This window comes from Bombina bombina, chromosome 7 (genome assembly GCF_027579735.1).
Source record: "Bombina bombina isolate aBomBom1 chromosome 7, aBomBom1.pri, whole genome shotgun sequence".
NCBI classification, from domain to species: domain Eukaryota; kingdom Metazoa; phylum Chordata; class Amphibia; order Anura; family Bombinatoridae; genus Bombina; species Bombina bombina.
In genome coordinates, this window is record NC_069505.1 from 226,934,811 (window position 1) to 226,955,991 (window position 21,181).

Below are 21,181 nucleotides of genomic sequence, written 5' to 3' on the forward strand. Positions count from 1 at the left end.
CCACCAGATCTGTATACCAAGTCCTGCGTGGCCATGCAGGCGCTATTAGAATCACTGATGCTTTCTCCTGTTTGATTCTGGCAATCAATCGAGGAAGCATCGGGAAAGGTGGAAACACATAAGCCATCCTGAAGGTCCATGGTGCTGTCAAGGCATCTATCAGGACCGCTCCCGGATCCCTGGATCTGGACCCGTAGCGCGGAAGCTTGGCGTTCTGTCGAGACGCCATGAGATCTATCTCTGGTTTGCCCCAACGTGGAAGTATTTGGGCAAAGACCTCTGGATGAAGTTCCCACTCCCCCGGATGAAAAGTCTGACGACTTAAGAAATCCGCCTCCCAGTTCTCCACTCCCGGGATGTGGATTGCAGACAGGTGGCAAGAGTGAGACTCTGCCCAGCGAATTATCTTCGATACTTCCATCATTGCTAGGGAGCTTCTTGTCCCTCCCTGATGGTTGATATAAGCTACAGTCGTGATGTTGTCCGACTGGAACCTGATGAACCCCCGAGTTGCTAACTGGGGCCAAGCCAGAAGAGCATTGAGGACTGCTCTCAATTCCAGAATGTTTATTGGAAGAAGACTCTCCTCCTGATTCCATAGTCCCTGAGCCTTCAGAGAATTCCAGACAGCGCCCCAACCTAGTAGGCTGGCGTCTGTTGTTACAATTGACCAGTCTGGCCTGCTGAATGGCATTCCCCTGGACAGATGTGGCCGATAAAGCCACCATAGAAGAGAATTTCTGGTCTCTTGAATGGAATGAAGGACACGGCATGCATTTTGAAGTTTTGTTAACCTGTCCTCTGTCAGGTAAATCTTCATTTCTACAGAATCTATCAGAGTCCCCAGGAAGGGAACTCTTGTGAGTGGAAAGAGAGAACTTTTCTCTTCGTTCACTTTCCATCCATGCGACCTTAGAAATGCCAGTACTATCTCTGTATGAGATTTGGCAGTTTGAAAGCTTGAAGCTTGTATCAGTATGTCGTCTAAGTACGGAGCTACTGAAATTCCTCGCGGTCTTAGTACCGCCAGAAGAGTGCCCAGAACCTTTGTGAAGATTCTTGGAGCCGTAGCCAGTCCGAATGGAAGAGCTACAAACTGGTAATGCCTGTCTAAAAAGGCAAACCTTAGATACCGGTAATGACTTCTGTGAATCGGTATGTGAAGGTAAGCATCCTTTAAATCCACTGTGGTCAAGTACTGACCCTCTTGGATCATGGGCAAAATTGTTCGAATAGTTTCCATCTTGAACGATGGAACTCTTAGGAATTTGTTTAGGATCTTTAAATCCAAGATTGGCCTGAAGGTTCCCTCTTTTTGGGAACTACAAACAGATTTGAGTAAAACCCTTGTCCTTGTTCCAACCGCGGAACTGGATGGATCACTCCCATTAATAAAAGATCTTGTACGCAGCGTAGAAACGATTCCTTCTTTGTTAGGTTTGTTGACAACCTTGACAGATGAAATCTCCCTCTTGGGGGAGAGGATTTGAAGTCCAGAAGGTATCCCTGAGATATGATCTCTAACGCCCAGGGATCCTGAACATCTCTTGCCCAAGCCTGGGCGAAGAGGGAAAGTCTGCCCCCCACTAGATCCGGTCCCGGATCGGGGGCCCTCAATTCATGCTGTCTTAGGGGCAGCAGCAGGTTTTCTGGCCTGTTTGCCCCTGTTCCAGGACTGGTTAGGTTTCCAGCCTTGTCTGTAGCGAGCAACAGCTCCTTCCTGTTTTGGTGCAGAGGAAGTTGATGCTGCTCCTGCTTTGAAATTACGAAAGGAACGAAAATTGGACTGTCTAGCCTTGGCTTTGGCCTTGTCCTGAGGCAGGGCATGACCTTTACCTCCTGTAATGTCATCAATAATCTCTTTCAAGCCGGGCCCGAATAAGGTCTGCCCTTTGAAAGGAATATTAAGCAATTTAGATTTAGACGTAACATCAGCTGACCAGGATTTTAGCCACAGAGCTCTGCGTGCCTGAATGGCGAAGCCTGAATGGCGAATCCTGAATTTTTAGCCGCAAGTTTAGTTAAATGTACTACGGCATCTGAAATAAATGAATTAGCTAACTTAAGGAATTTAAGTTTGTGTGTGATGTCATCTAGTGTGGATGATTGAAGTGTCTCTTCCAGAGACTCAAACCAAAATGCTGCTGCAGCCGTGACAGGCGCAATACATGCAAGAGGTTGCAATATAAACCCTTGTTGAACAAACATTTTCTTAAGGTAACCCTCTAATTTTTTATCCATTGGATCTGAAAAAGCACAGCTATCCTCCACTGGGATAGTGGTACGCTTAGCTAAAGTAGAAACTGCTCCCTCCACCTTAGGGACCATTTGCCATAAGTCCCGTGTGGCGGCGTCTATTGGAAACATTTTTCTGAATATAGGAGGGGGTGAGAAAGGCACACCGGGTCTATCCCACTCCTTAGTAACAATGTCAGTAAGTCTCTTAGGTATAGGAAAAACGTCAGTACTCGTCGGTACCGCAAAATATTTATCCAACCTACACATTTTTTCTGGGATTGCAACTGTGTTACAATCATTCAGAGCCGCTAATACCTCCCCTAGTAACACACGGAGGTTCTCAAGCTTAAATTTAAAATTTGAAATGTCTGAGTCCAGTTTATTTGGATCAGAACCGTCACCCACAGAATGAAGCTCTCCGTCTTCACGTTCTGCAAACTGTGACGCAGTATCAGACATGGCCCTTGCATTATCAGCGCACTCTGTTCTCATCCCAGAGTGATCACGTTTACCTCTTAGTTCTGGTAGTTTAGCCAAAACTTCAGTCATAACAGTAGCCATATCTTGTAATGTGATTTGTAATGGCCGCCCAGATGCACTCGGCGCTACAATATCACGCACCTCCTGAGCGGGAGATGCAGGTACTGACACGTGAGGCGAGTTAGTCGGCATAACTCTCCCCTCGTTGTTTGGTGAAATATGTTCAATTTGTACAGATTGACTATTTTTTAAAGTAGCATCAATACATTTAGTACATAAATTTCTATTGGGCTCCACTTTGGCATTAACACATATAGCACAGAGATATTCCTCTGAATCAGACATGTTTAACACACTAGCAAATAAACAGCAACTTGGAAATACTTTTCAAAGTAATTTACAAATAATATGAAAACGAACTGTGCCTTTAAGAAGCACAGAAAATATTATAACAGATAAAATAATTAAGTTATAGCATCAATCTTTGTCAGAATATACAGTTTTAGCAAAGGATTGTTCCCCTCAGCAAATGATAACTAACCCAGGCAGCAGAAAAAAATACACAAATAAACGTTTTTTATATCACAGTCAATACAATCAGCACAGCTCTGCTGTGAATGATTACTTCCCTCAAAAAAGACTCTTGAGATCCCTGAACTCTGTAGAGATGAACCGGATCATGCAGGAAGAAAATGAACCTCTGACTGAGTTTTTCTGATGCATAGTGAAAGCACCAAAATGGCCCCTCCCCCACACACATAACAGTGAGAGGGATCAGTGAACTGCTCTAATTTAAATCAAAACTATTGCCAAGTGGAAAAAAAGTGCCCAAAACATTTTTTCACCCAGTACCTCAGAGAAAAAAACGTTTTTACATGCCAGCAAAAAAACGTTTTACCTCAATAATTAATTGTCATTTAAAACCTATTGCAAGTCCCTGCAAAATAGGTTAAGTCTATGTATACAGTTTAAAAGCCAGAGAAGTACCATTTCCCAGAAAACTGAAGTGTAAAATATACATACATGACAGCCTGATATCAGCTACATCTACTGCATTCAAGGCTGAGTTTACATTATAACGGTATGGCAGGATTTTCTCATCAATTCCATGTCAGAAAATAATAAACTGCTACATACCTCTTTGCAGATTAATCTGCCTGCTGTCCCCTGATCTGAAGTTTACCTCTCCTCAGATGGCCGAGAAACAGCAATATGATCTTAACTACTCCGGCTAAAATCATAGAAAAACTCAGGTAGATTCTTCTTCAAATTCTACCAGAGAAGGAATAACACACTCCGGTGCTATTATAAAATAACAAACTTTTGATTGAAGATATAAAAACTAAATATATCACCATAGTCCTCTCACACATCCTATCTAGTCGTTGGGTGCAAGAGAATGACTGGGGGTGACGTAGAGGGGAGGAGCTATATAGCAACTCTGCTGGGTGAATCCTCTTGCACTTCCTGTAGGGGAGCAGTTAATATCCCACAAGTAATGATGACCCGTGGACTGATCACACTTAACAGAAGAAAAGCATTTCCCAGATATGAAACTGACAGTCTACAAAAGGAAATATACTGAAAACCTGAATCATGGCAAATATAAGTACAATACATATATTTAGAACTTTATATAAATACATAAAGTGCCAAACCATAGCTGAGAGTGTCTTAAGTAATGAAAACATACTTACCAAAAGACACCCATCCACATATAGCAGATAGCCAAACCAGTACTGAAACAGTTATCAGTAGAGGTAATGGAATATGAGAGTATATCGTCGATCTGAAAAGCGAGGTAGGAGATGAAGGAAAACCATTTTCCCGTGAGGAAAACCATTGCATTCAATAGGTGATAATCCCTTCACATCCCTCTGACATTCACTGTACTCTGAGAGGAATCAGGCTTCAAAAAATGCTGAGAAGCGCATATCAACGTAGAAATCTTAGCACAGACTTACTTGACCACCTCCATAGGAGGCAAAGTTTGTAAAACTGAATTGTGGGTGTGGTGAGGGGTGTATTTATAGGCATTTTGAGGTTTGGGAAACTTTGCCCCTCCTGGAAGGATTGTATATCCCATACGTCACTAGCTCATGGACTCTTGCCAATTACATGAAAGAAAGAAAATAAAAACATAAGGAAAAAGAACCACAAAACTAGAACCAGACACATCCTGTAAATTTAGAGATCATTTATCACACTTATGTCAATATTCTGGTGCAACAAAAATATCACACATGATTAACTTGCATTTCATTTCCTTTTCAAGGAGATGGGTAGGGTGGCCACCTCAGCCATGTTTTCCTGGACACTTATACGTTATACATGCTGCAGGGTGTGCAGGGAGGAACATGAATTTAAACTCAGGACAGCAAACAAATAATGACACTGAACAGCACTATTCATATCCCTCTCTACACACCCTGCAGCATGTATAACTTATAAGTGTCCAGGAACACACGGTCGAGGTGGCCACCCTAGAGATGGGGGAGGAAGGAGAGAGGAAAAGAGAGCGCAGAAGAGAGAAAAAGCTGGAGGAAGAATAAGAAAGTGGAAGAGAGAAAGAGACAGCGAGGGAGAGAGAGTAAAGGAGAATACTGAGAGAGAGAAAACAACATTTATGCTTACCTGATAAATTAATTTCTTTCATCGTGGTGAGAGTCCATGACTCCTTGGAATTACTCTTCTCTGCCAATATGAGGAGGTAAAGATTCAGAAACCCCAAGAACTCTATAAAACTCCTCCCACCTCACTGGCAAATCAGTCTGACGTATAGCCAGGCAAAAGACGAAGGAAAAGTAATAAGAGCAAAAAAATAGGAGCAGGGAAAAAAGAAGTGCGCAAAAAATAAACACCAAAATAAACACCAAAAAAAAAGTAATAATAATAAATGAGTAACAATACTGTCACTCAAATATCCATAGGGGGCGCTCTAATGATCAAATAACAAAATCAGGGCTATGTGCAAATCCCCACAAACCAATTTGTTTTCTTTCATACAGATGGTGAGAGTCCATGATCCATTACCCTGGGAACTAATACGCAAGCCATGGAATCCACGAGTAATGAGAAATAAGGGCGGGATAAAAAGAAACAAAATCTACAACCCAAATAGAACCCAAAGAAAAAAACAGGGTAATAAACAATTAAAGAGACCAGCAAGCAAAAACAAAATCATCCGAACACAACTGCCTGAAGAAATTCCTTCCCAAAGGCTACCTTAGAAGAGGCAACAAAATCAGCAGAAAGAAAATAAAACTAAAGGGGAATACCACATTAAAATAAATATTCTGTACCAAGGCCATCTGTGGAAGGCTTGTGATTGATTTCTCATAAGGTGAAAAATACCCAGTTACATCCCTCTAAGAAGGCACTGCACTCTGAGGGGAGATGGGCCTCAACTTAGTCTGAGAACCCCTCTCTTTACATATAGGCACACATACATACATATATACATGTATTTATACAACACACAGAGAAAACCCAGCACTCACTTACAAGCTGGGTGCTGGGTTTTCTCTGTGTGTTGTATTAATTTGTTTTGTAATTTTCCCTATGGTACTTGCACCCAGACCTGTCTGGGGTTAACTGCTTGTGGCTCTGGGGACAGCACAGCTTCCTGTGAGTGCCAGTGGCACCCAGGGCTGAGCATGTTGCAGGGTCATGGGATGTGTACCCGGTCCGGTATGAGAGTGCAGTTCCCTTCCGTGTTTTGTACATGTATTTATATATAGGCACACATACATACAAACATACATGTATTTATATATAGGCACACATACATACATATATAGATACACATACAAACATACATGTATTTATATATAGGCACACATACATACATGTATTTATATAAAGGCACACATACATACAAACATACATGTATTTATATATAGGCACACATACATACATACATACATGTATTTATATATAGGCACACATACATACAAACATACATACATGTATTCACATATAGGCACACATACATGTATTTATATATAGGCACACACAAACATACATGTATTTATATATAGGCACACATACATACAAACATACATGCATTAATATATAGGCACACACAAACATACATGCATGTATTTACATATAAGCACACATACATACAAACATACATACATGTATTTACATATAGGCACACATACATACAAACATACATGTATTTATATATAGGCACACATACATACAAATATACATACATGTATTTACATATAGGCACACATACATACAAACATACATGTATTTATATATAGGCACACATACAAACATACATATAGTTATATATAGGCACACATACACACAAACATACATGTATTTATATATAGGCACACATACAAGTATTTATATATAGGCACAGATACAAACATACATGTATTTATATATAGGCACACATTCATACAAACATACATGTATTTATGTATAGGCACACATACAAACATACATGCATTTATATATAGGCACACATACATACAAACATACATGTATTTACATATAGGCACACATACAAACATATATGTATTTATATATAGGCACACATACATACAAACATACATGTATTTATATATAGGCACACATACATACATGTATTTATATATAGGCACACTTATATACAAACATACATATATTTATATATAGGCACACATACAATTACATACATGCATATATTTATATATAGGCACACATACAATTACACACACACACATTTATATATAGGCACACATACATACACATTTATATATAGGCATGCATACATATATATATATATATATATATATATATATATATATATATATATATTTATAGGCACACATACAAACACACACATATATATATATATATAGGCACACATACACGCATTTATATATAGGCACACATACATATATGTTTATATAGGCACACATACACATTTATATATAGGCACACATATTTATATATAGGCACACATACACATTTATATATAGGCACACATGCATATATTAATATATAGGCACACATACACATATTTATGTATAGGCACACACATTTAAATACACATTTATATATAGGCACACATACACACAAACATACATGTATTTATATATAGGCACACATACAAACATACATGTATTTATATATAGGCACACATACATACAAACATACATGTATTTATGTATAGGCACACATACAAACATACATGCATTTATATATAGGCACACATACATACAAACATACATGTATTTACATATAGGCACACATACAAACATATATGTATTTATATATAGGCACACATACATACAAACATACATGTATTTATATATAGGCACACATACATACATGTATTTATATATAGGCACACTTATATACAAACATACATATATTTATATATAGGCACACATACATACAAACATACATGCATTTAAATATAGGCACACATACATACATACTTGTATTTATATATAGGCACACATACATACAAACATACATGTATTTATATTAAATAGGCACACATACAAAAATGCATGTATGTATATATAGGCACACATAAATACAAACATACATGTATTTATATATAGGCACACACAAACATACATACATGTATTTATATATAGGCACACATACAAACATACGTGTATTTACATATAGGCACACATACATACAAACATACACACATACAAACGTGTATAAACATATATATTTATAGGCACACATACAAACACACATGTATTTATATATAGGCACATTTAAATACACATTTATATATAGGCACAAATACATATATTTATATATAGGCACACATACATACATACATTTATATATAGGCACACATACATACATATATTTGTATATAGGCACACATACATACACATATTTATATATAGGCATGCATACAAACACATATATATAGGCACACATACAAACACACGTATTTATACATAGGCACACATACATACACATATTTATACATAGGCACACATACATTTAAATACACATTTATATATAGGCACACATACATATATTTATATAAAGGCACACATACATATTTATATATAGGCACACATACATACACACAATTATATATAGGCACACATGCATACATATATTTATATATAGGCACACATATTTATATATAGGCACACATACATTTAAATACACATTTATATGTAGGCACACATACATATATTTATATATAGGCACACATACATACACATATGTATATATAGGCACACATACACGTATTTATATATAGGCACACATACATACATATATTTATATACAGGCACACATACAATTACATACATACACATATTTATATATAGGCACACATACACATAGTTATATATAGGCACACATACATTCACATTTATATATAGGCACACATACATACACATATTTGTATATAGACACGCATTTGTATATGGGAACACATACATACACATTTATATATAGGCATGCATTCAAATATATATATATATACACACATAGAAACACACATATTTATATATAGGCACACATACATACACATATGTATACATAGACAAACATACATTTTTATACACATTTATATATAGGCACACATATTTATATATAGGCACACATACACATTTATATATAGGCACACATGCATATATTAATATATAGGCACACATACACATATTTATGTATAGGCACACACATTTAAATACACATTTATATATAGGCACACATACATATATTTATATATTGGCACACATACATGCACACATTTATATATAGACACACACACATATATATATATATATATATATATATATATATATATATATATATATATATATATATATGCACACATGCAATTACATACATACACATATTTATATATAGGCACACATTCACATTTATATATAGGCACACACACATACACATGCATATAAACCTATATATATGTAGATATAGGCACACACACAAATATTTAGATATAGGCACACATACATACACATATTTATATATAGGCATGCATACAAATATATATATATATATATATATATACACAGTATATATATATATATATTTATAGGCACACATACATTTAAATACACATTTATATATAGGCACAAATACATATATTTATATATAGGCACACATACATTTAAATACACATTTATATATAGGCACAAATACATATATTTATATATAGACACACATACATACATACATACACATTTATATATAGGTACACATACACATATTTATATATATATATATATATATATATATATATATATATAAATATATATATATATATATATATATATATATAGGCACACATACAATTACATACATGCATATATTTATATATAGGCACACATACAATTACACACACACACACATTTATATATAGGCACACATACATACACATTTATATATAGGCATGCATACAAACATATATATATATTTATAGGCACACATACAAACACACACACACACACATATATATATATATATATATATATATATATATATATATAGGCACACATACACGCATTTATATATAGGCACACATGCATATATGTTTATATAGGCACACATACACATTTATATATAGGCACACATACATACACATATTTATATATAGGCACACATACACATTTATATATAGGCACACATGCATATATTAATATATAGGCACACATACACATATTTATGTATAGGCACACACATTTAAATACACATTTATATATAGGCACACATACATTTGTTTATATATAGGCACATATACACATTTATATATATATATATAGGCACACATACATGCATATATTTATATATAGGCACACATACAATTACATACATACACAAATTTATATATAGGCGCACATACACATATTTATATATAGGCACACATACATTCACATTGATATATAGGCACACATACACACATATATTTGTATATAGCCACACATATTTGTATATAGGCATGCATACAAACACATATATATATATATATATATATATATAGATAGATAGATAGATAGATAGATAGATAGATAGATAGATAGATAGATATAGATATAGGCACACATACAAACACACACATATTTATATATAGGCACACATACATACACATATTTATACATAGACACACATACATTTAAATACACATTTATATATAGGCACACATAATCATATTTATATATAGACACATATACATATATTTATATATTGGCATACATACACACACATATTTATATATAGGCACACTTACACATACATACATATGTTTATATATAGGCACACATACAATTACATACATACACATATTTATATATATAGACACACATTATACATTCACATTTATATATAGGCACACATACATACACATATTTGTATATAGGCACACATTATACATTCACATTTATATATAGGCACACATACATACACATATTTGTATATAGTCACACATACATACACATACAAACATACATATATTTATATATAGGCACACATACAAACCTATATATATGTATATATAGGCTATAGGCACACATACATACACATTTATATATAGGCACACACAAACGTACACATATTTATATATAGGCACACATACAAACATACAAATATTTATATATAGGCACACATACATACACATATTTATATATATATATATATATATATATATATATAGGCACACATACATACACATATTTATATATATATATATATATATATATATATATGCACACATACATACACATATTTACATATAGGTAAACAAATACAACACACATAAAAAGCTATAAATATTACCTTAGAACTATCGGGAGTCATGCCTCTTCGGAGTGTGACATAAGATGCGATGGACGACGACTGATGCAGCCTTGAGGTTGATCCAGATAAACCTTTGGCACAAAAACATATTTTTAAAGCAAATCTAATCTGAAGTGGCTTTTACAAAATAACGGATTTCTGTTCGGATAGCTTATGAAACAAAACATTTTATGAGTACTATTTTTCTGATTGATAAATAGCTGACATTTTCAAGCTTTTAGACCCTTAAATAGTTATAGACGGGCAGTGAATACCCTGAGGATTCAAGGCTTACAAATATTTCATTATTTCTTTAACCATGGAATAATGTAGATAATTTACTTATAAAAAGGTTATAACCACAAGACTCTACTCTATTAGGCACAGAATTTGGTAAGCAAGCTACAATCAGAATATCCCTGTTTCATATGGGATAAAGACAAAACGATACTGCACCAGAACTTTAACCCCAAAATATTTTATACCGTTATTTGTTTGTTCAGTCCTGGAGCTCTTTTAAATCTGTCTTTATGTGGCTACAGCACAGGAGATACAATAAACTAGAGGCTTTTCTAAGGGTGTGTCCCTGTACTGCAAAGCAATGAAAATAGCAGTTCTAAATCCTTTTATAAAATATTTACTTAGCCTGCAGAATTTGCAATATTGATAGAATGATGCAAATAGGAAATTTGTTATGAAGTGATACATATTTATATTCTGAGCAATTGTATAGCTAACATTTTTAAACTTTTAAACATATTGAAACTGTAAATGAAAATTACAATGGCACTATATTTAAGTTGTGAAAAAGTTTCAAAACAATGTTGTGTAAGTGCAAGAATGTTCTGCACTCTCACAATAAATTAACATACTATTTGAGTGTGATTTGTTTGGAATATAACACCTTGTTTGCTGCAATTGTTTTTTTAATAGCAAGACTCCACCACCACTTGCCTTATTTGGCGAAGTCAAATCAGGACTTACTGACTGTAATTTTGATAGCAAAATCCTAATTCCTTTGCAGTTCCTTTTTCAGATCAACATTACAATCTGTGTTTGAAATCCCTTAAAAGGGACATGGAAAACTGAGATTTTAATATAAAATATTTAATTATGTGCAGAAGAACAACTTTGTAATATACGGTCATTATTTATTCTGCCCCCTTTTCCTCTATTTTTTTTAGTTCTGAGAAATAGATGAGAACGTGGAAGCTTCATAAGGCTAACCTTGCTGCATATCTGGCTCCAATTGTAAACAGTGAATTGAGTCTGTCTGCTGAAAAAAAAACTGCAGCAAATAAGGTATCAACATATTAAAAAAATGTTCACACACTCATCTAGTATGCTAAAGTGATGGTAAATCTGAGCGTTTAAAAAAACACTCAGATTTACCATTGCTAAAAATAAATAGGACTTTCAGTCATTATTTTGTAAAAAAAAAGGTGTGCTAAACTTACCCTTTCTGTGCTGAGGCCTCCTCACTAAACTCAGCGTCTCCGGGCCACCCATGGCACAACACTCTCTTTTTATTGAGGTGATGTTTCCACCTCTAAACCAATAGCTGTGCTAGTCCAATGGCACTGTCCTGTATGCTAGCACGCTATTGGTTTAGAGGTGGAAATGTCACCTCATTGAAAAAAAAGAGCACTGTGGGCGACCGGAGCCGATGGGTTTAGTGAGGAGACCGCGGCACAGAAAGGGTAAGTTTAGCACATTTTTTTACAAAGTGATGACTGAAGGACCTGTTTCATTTTTTTACAAAGTGATGACTGAAGGACCTGTTTATTTTTAGTGATGGTAAATCCTAGCGTTTTTGTAGCGACCCAAAACACTTGCTACGGAATAATAAACCTTTTCAAAACAAATTAACACTTTGCTGCAATTGTTTTTCAATAGCCAAAATTCACCCACAATTTTGCCTAATTTGGAGGAGTCAATATAGTCAAATTGTGTTTCAAGAAGTTAACGCTGTTGGGATATGAACATTTATCATAGGTCAATGCAAAAACAACGTAACAATAAAACTCTAAAAACCCTACGCATTGTCCACAAAGTGACTTCATTCAGCAACTGCACCACCGAAATCTCAGTTTTCAAAGCTCAACTGAATGAAAAACTTTTGAATGGGGCAAATATTTGAAATTGAAAAGATTTTGTTTATAAAATAAGTAAACCGCGTATTTCAAACGTCAATCTATTTTTGCCTTTGAGGCTTCTTCTCCTTTCTAATAATGGTTTAGCATAAAACAAATACCTGATATATAATAACTCAGGGCGCTTATATCACCTGGTTTATGTAGCAACAGTTTTTTAATATTCCTGGGTTGAGGGGAAAACAAAACAAAAACAAGAGCATTGCAACTTACAACTATTAGCAAAAATGTTTTAGGCTAATCCTGAAGGAACATTTAGAAGAGTGGTTTACAAGTCAGTGCAATAAAATGCCTCTCTATAAAATGACTTTGCGACCTTGTGAACTACTATAATTCTACAAACCATAATGGAGTAAAAAGGTGTCTCCTGTTATCACTAAATTCATTTATCTCAACTTACAGGCTAAAAGATCATTTATATTATTGTCTCTTTTAATAATCTTCAACTCTAATTCTTCTCTATCAGACAAAATTAGTCAGGAGATCGAGATACCCTATAGCAGTGATTTTCAACCTTTTTTTTTGCCGTGGAACACTTTTTTACATTAAAAAAATCCTGCGGCACACCACCATCCCAAGAGCCTGTCACATACCTCCACAATATTTCAAAATTTGAAAGAGGGACACCCCTGCACTGGGAAAAGTCCCCTACCCCCAATCAGTCATCATCTCACTCAAAATAAAAAAACAGCCCAGAATAAAGAACAAGCAACATTTAAAAAATATGTCACACTTGTCAATCTGCCGCGGCACACCTGAGGATCTCTCACGGCACACTAGTTTGCCGCGGCACACTGGTTGAAAAACACTGCCCTATAGTATCCTGGACTAGTATCTAGAGCTTCTTGAGGCCACTAGGCCTCTCAGAAAAAAACAAAGCACAGTTGTATCCTGCAGTTATACAGTACCAGCATGCAACGGTAAAGTAAATGTCACAACAGCTGTTTCAGCCTTTATTTTAACATAAAGATTGGCACTAATCAGTGCCCATGCATGTGCAACCCAAGTGTGCATGTGCCGCTGACTAAATGTATAATAAAAATATGTGTCCATTAAAACAGGCACCAAAAGGAAACATCTATAGACATTTAGTAAACTCCTTGGTTGTCTTCAAACAAAATACGGACATTCAATCTTAAAGGGACATAAAACAAGTTGGGATAGAGACAAAATATAATAATATGTACTTTAATTACTTTACCTGCAAATTTATACTGCAGTGCCTCACCATTAACCCTTTCTTTTTAGTTTCTGTATTGTAAGCTGTAAATTCAGTTGAAATACAATGCCTGTGTCTAAACACTGATGGGGGGGGTGGAGTGGGCTGCTCCAGGCAGCTTAGCTATGTAATTAATTTTACTTATTTTGGAAAATTATTTTAAAATACTTGCCCATTAATTTTTAAACAATTTTTTTATGCAAACTATTTTTAATTAATTAGCCCTTTTAGGATATGCACAGATCTCAACCTGTTTTATGTCCCTTTAAGTAGGTAACCCTGGTCTTAAATTATAAAAGGGGAAATCATTCTTACCTCTGGTGGGTAATGTTTGATAACCAGCATCAGAGTTAAGGAAGTTGGGAACCGATTGGTTTGCATCATTTCCTAAATTTGCCAACTCAGGTTCACTGACATATGTGCGAAGTTCTACCTGTAATTATACGTCCAATGCCAAATGTAATTGTACAACCATAAGACTAAAACATATCACAGATATTAAAAATGATAAGTACGGAATTCTGAAAAACAACATTTACAAACAGAATATAAATCACACAAAACAAAGAGCAATATTTAAACGTGTTGAAGTGTTCTACATTTACAAATAAGAGTGAGAAATCCGGATGCTCATATATAGAAACGTAAATGTAAAATTACTCAAAATGATATAAAAACATAATTTATGTAAGAACTTACCTGATAAATTCATTTCTTTCATATTAGCAAGAGTCCATGAGCTAGTGACGTATGGGATATACATTCCTACCAGGAGGGGCAAAGTTTCCCAAACCTCAAAATGCCTATAAATACACCCCTCACCACACACACAATTCAGTTTAACGAATAGCCAAGAAGTGGGGTGATAAAAAAGTGCGAAAGCATATAAAATAAGGAATTGGAATAATTGTGCTTTATACAAAATCATAACCACCACAAAAAAAGGGCGGGCCTCATGGACTCTTGCTAATATGAAAGAAATGAATTTATCAGGTAAGTTCTTACATAAATTATGTTTTCTTTCATGTAATTAGCAAGAGTCCATGAGCTAGTGACGTATGGGATAATGACTACCCAAGATGTGGATCTTTCCACACAAGAGTCACTAGAGAGGGAGGGATAAAATAAAGACAGCCAATTCCTGCTGAAAATAATCCACACCCAAAATAAAGTTTAACGAAAAACAGAAGCAGAAGATTCAAACTGAAACCGCTGCCTGAAGTACTTTTCTACCAAAAACTGCTTCAGAAGAAGAAAATACATCAAAATGGTAGAATTTAGTAAAAGTATGCAAAGAGGACCAAGTTGCTGCTTTGCAGATCTGGTCAACCGAAGCTTCATTCCTAAACGCCCAGGAAGTAGATACTGACCTAGTAGAATGAGCTGTAATTCTCTGAGGCGGAATTTTACCCGACTCAACATAGGCAAGATGAATTAAAGATTTCAACCAAGATGCCAAAGAAATGGCAGAAGCTTTCTGGCCTTTCCTAGAACCGGAAAAGATAACAAATAGACTAGAAGTCTTACGGAAAGATTTCGTAGCTTCAACATAATATTTCAAAGCTCTAACAACATCCAAAGAATGCAACGATTTCTCCTTAGAATTCTTAGGATTAGGACATAATGAAGGAACCACAATTTCTCTACTAATGTTGTTGGAATTCACAACTTTAGGTAAAAATTCAAAAGAAGTTCGCAACACCGCCTTATCCTGATGAAAAATCAGAAAAGGAGACTCACAAGAAAGAGCAGATAATTCAGAAACTCTTCTAGCAGAAGAGATGGCCAAAAGGAACAAAACTTTCCAAGAAAGTAATTTAATGTCCAATGAATGCATAGGTTCAAACGGAGGAGCTTGAAGAGCTCCCAGAACCAAATTCAAACTCCAAGGAGGAGAAATTGACTTAATGACAGGTTTTATACGAACCAAAGCTTGTACAAAACAATGAATATCAGGAAGAATAGCAATCTTTCTGTGAAAAAGAACAGAAAGAGCAGAGATTTGTCCTTTCAAAGAACTTGCGGACAAACCCTTATCTAAACCATCCTGAAGAAACTGTAAAATTCTCGGTATTCTAAAAGAATGCCAAGAAAAATGATGAGAAAGACACCAAGAAATATAAGTCTTCCAGACTCTATAATATATCTCTCGAGATACAGATTTACGAGCCTGTAACATAGTATTAATCACGGAGTCAGAGAAACCTCTTTGACCAAGAATCAAGCGTTCAATCTCCATACCTTTAAATTTAAGGATTTCAGATCCTGATGGAAAAAAGGGCCTTGTGACAGAAGGTCTGGTCTTAACGGAAGAGTCCACGGTTGGCAAGAGGCCATCCGGACAAGATCCGCATACCAAAACCTGTGAGGCCATGCCGGAGCTACCAGCAGAACAAACGAACATTCCTTCAGAATCTTGGAGATTACTCTTGGAAGAAGAACTAGAGGCGGAAAGATATAGGCAGGATGATACTTCCAAGGAAGTGATAATGCATCCACTGCCTCCGCCTGAGGATCCCGGGATCTGGACAGATACCTGGGAAGTTTCTTGTTTAGATGGGACGCCATCAGATCTATTTCTGGAAGTTCCCACATTTGAACAATCTGAAGAAATACCTCTGGGTGAAGAGACCATTCGCCCGGATGCAACGTTTGGCGACTGAGATAATCCGCTTCCCAATTGTCTACACCTGGGATATGAACCGCAGAGATTAGACAGGAGCTGGATTCCGCCCAAACCAAAATTCGAGATACTTCTTTCATAGCCAGAGGACTGTGAGTCCCTCCTTGATGATTGATGTATGCCACAGTTGTGACATTGTCTGTCTGAAAACAAATGAACGATTCTCTCTTCAGAAGAGGCCAAAACTGAAGAGCTCTGAAAATTGCACGGAGTTCCAAAATATTGATCGGTAATCTCACCTCCTGAGATTCCCAAACTCCTTGTGCCGTCAGAGATCCCCACACAGCTCCCCAACCTGTGAGACTTGCATCTGTTGAAATTACAGTCCAGGTCGGAAGCACAAAAGAAGCCCCCTGAATTAAACGATGGTGATCTGTCCACCATGTTAGAGAGTGTCGAACAATCGGTTTTAAAGATATTGAGATATCTTCGTGTAATCCTTGCACCATTGCTTCAGCATACAGAGCTGAAGAGGTCGCATGTGAAAACGAGCAAAGGGGATCGCGTCCGATGCAGCAGTCATAAGACCTAGAATTTCCATGCATAAGGCTACCGAAGGGAATGATTGTGACTGAAGGTTTCGACAAGCTGTAATCAACTTTAGACGTCTCTTGTCTGTTAAAGACAGAGTCATGGACACTGAATCCATCTGGAAACCCAGAAAGGTTACCCTTGTCTGAGGAATCAAAGAACTTTTTGGTAAATTGATCCTCCAACCATGATCTTGAAGAAACAACACAAGTTGATTCGTATGAGATTCTGCTAAATGTAAAGACTGAGCAAGTACCAAGATATCGTCCAAATAAGGAAATACCACAATACCCTGTTCTCTGATTACAGACAGCAGGGCACCGAGAACCTTTGTAAAAATTCTTGGAGCTGTAGCTAGGCCAAACGGCAGAGCCACAAATTGGTAATGCTTGTCCAGAAACGAGAATCTCAGGAACTGATAATGATCTGGATGAATCGGAATATGCAGATATGCATCCTGTAAATCTATCGTGGACATATAATTCCCTTGCTGAACAAAAGGTAAGATAGTCCTTACAGTTACCATCTTGAACGTTGGTATCCTTACATAACGATTCAATATTTTTAAATCCAGAACTGGTCTGAAAGAATTCTCCTTCTTTGGTACAATGAAGAGATTTGAATAAAACCCCATCCCCTGTTCCGGAACTGGAACTGGCATAATTACTCCAGTCAACTCTAGATCTGAAACACATTTCAGAAATGCTTGAGCTTTTACTGGATTTACTGGGACACGGGAAAGAAAAAATCTCTTTGCAGGAGGTCTCAACTTGAAACCAATTCTGTACCCTTCTGAAACAATGCTCTGAATCCAAAGATTGTGAACAGAATTGATCCAAATTTCCTTGAAAAAACGTAACCTGCCCCCTACCAGCTGAGCTGGAATGAGAGCCGCACCTTCATGTGGACTTAGAAGCAGGCTTTGCCTTTCTAGCTGGCTTGGATTTATTCCAGACTGGAGATGGTCTCCAAACTGAAACTGCTCCTGAGGATGAAGGATCAGGCTTTTGTTCTTTGTTGAAACGAAAGGAACGAAAACGATTATTAGCCCTGTTTTTACCTTTAGATTTTTTATCCTGTGGTAAAAAAGTTCCTTTCCCACCAGTAACAGTTGAAATAATGGAATCCAACTGAGAACCAAATAATTTGTTACCCTGGAAAGAAATGGAAAGTAAAGTTGATTTAGAAGCCATATCAGCATTCCAAGTTTTAAGCCATAAAGCTCTTCTAGCTAAAATAGCTAGAGACATAAACCTGACATCAACTCTGATAATATCAAAAATGGCATCACAGATAAAATTATTAGCATGCTGAAGAAGAATAATAATATCATGAGAATCACGATGTGTTACTTGTTGCGCTAAAGTTTCCAACCAAAAAGTTGAAGCTGCAGCAACATCAGCCAAAGATATAGCAGGTCTAAGAAGATTACCTGAACACAGATAAGCTTTTCTTAGAAAGGACTCAATTTTCCTATCTAGAGGATCCTTAAACGAAGTACCATCTGACGTAGGAATAGTAGTACGTTTAGCAAGGGTAGAAATAGCCCCATCAACTTTAGGGATCTTGTCCCAAAATTCTAATCTGTCAGACGGCACAGGATATAATTGCTTAAAACGTTTAGAAGGAGTAAATGAATTACCCAAATTATCCCATTCTTTGGAAATTACTGCAGAAATAGCATTAGGAACAGGAAAAACTTCTGGAATAACCACAGGAGCTTTAAATACCTTATCTAAACGTTTAGAATTAGTATCAAGAGGACCAGAATCCTCTATTTCTAAAGCAATTAGAACTTCTTTAAGTAAAGAACGAATAAATTCCATTTTAAATAAATATGAAGATTTATCAGCATCAACCTCAGAGACAGAATCCTCTGAACCAGAGGAGTCATCAGAATCAGAATGATGATGTTCATTTAAAAATTCATCTGTAGGGAGAGAAGTTTTAAAAGATTTTTTACGTTTACTAGAAGGAGAAATAACAGACATAGCCTTCTTTATGGATTCAGAAACAAAATCTCTTATATTATTAGGAACATTCTGCACCTTAGATGTTGAGGGAACTGCAACAGGCAATGGTACTTTACTAAAGGAAATATTATCTGCTTTAACAAGTTTGTCATGACAATCAATACAAACAACAGCTGGAGAAATAGCTACCAAAAGTTTACAGCAGATACACTTAGCTTTGGTAGATTCAGCACTTGACAGCGATTTTCCTGTAGTATCTTCTGGCTCAGATGCAACGTGAGACATCTTGCAATATGTAAGAGAAAAAACAACATATAAAGCAAAATTGATCAAATTCCTTAAATGACAGTTTCAGGAATGGGAAAGAATGCCAAAGAACAAGCTTCTAGCAACCAGAAGCAATAAAAAATGAGACTTAAATAATGTGGAGACAAAAGTGACGCCCATATTTTTTCGCGCCAAATAAGACGCCCACATTATTTGGCGCCTAAATACTTTTTGGCGCCAAAAATGACGCCACATCCGGAACGCCGACATTTTTGGCGCGAAATAACGTCAAAGAATGACGCAACTTCCGGCGACACGTATGACGCCGGAAACGGAAATAGAATTTTTGCGCCAAAAAAGTCCGCGCCAAGAATGACGCAATAAAATGAAGCATTTTCAGCCCCCGCGAGCCTAACAGCCCACAGGGAAAAAGTCAAATTTTAAGGTAAGAAAAAATGGTCAAATCAAAATGCATTATCCCAAATATGAAACTGACTGTCTGAAAATAAGGAAAGTTGAACATTCTGAGTCAAGGCAAATAAATGTTTGAATACATATATTTAGAACTTTATAAACAAAGTGCCCAACCATAGCTTGGAGTGTCACAGAAAATAAGACTTACTTACCCCAGGACACTCATCTACATATAGCAGATAGCCAAACCAGTACTGAAACGAGAATCAGCAGAGGTAATGGTATATATAAGAGTATATCGTCGATCTGAAAAGGGAGGTAAGAGATGAATTTCTACGACCGATAACAGAGAACCTATGAAATAGACCCCTTAGAAGGAGATCACTGCATTCAAATAGGCAATACTCTCCTCACATCCCTCTGACATTCACTGCAC

At 36.1% G+C, this 21,181-nt stretch overlaps 1 protein-coding gene across 4 annotated transcripts in view; it reads right to left on the reverse strand.

The window, feature by feature from the left end:
* Window positions 1-21,181, reverse strand: part of PLEKHA7 (pleckstrin homology domain containing A7) — a 918,161-nt gene that overhangs the window by 100,202 nt on the left and 796,778 nt on the right. For all 4 annotated transcript variants that reach the window (XM_053720631.1, XM_053720632.1, XM_053720630.1 and 1 more), the window contains 2 exons: window positions 15,193-15,310; window positions 11,506-11,597 (listed from right to left, as the gene is read on the reverse strand). In XM_053720631.1, coding sequence (XP_053576606.1) covers window positions 11,506-11,597; window positions 15,193-15,310 — 210 coding nt within the window. The remainder of the gene's footprint in view (window positions 1-11,505; window positions 11,598-15,192; window positions 15,311-21,181) is intronic.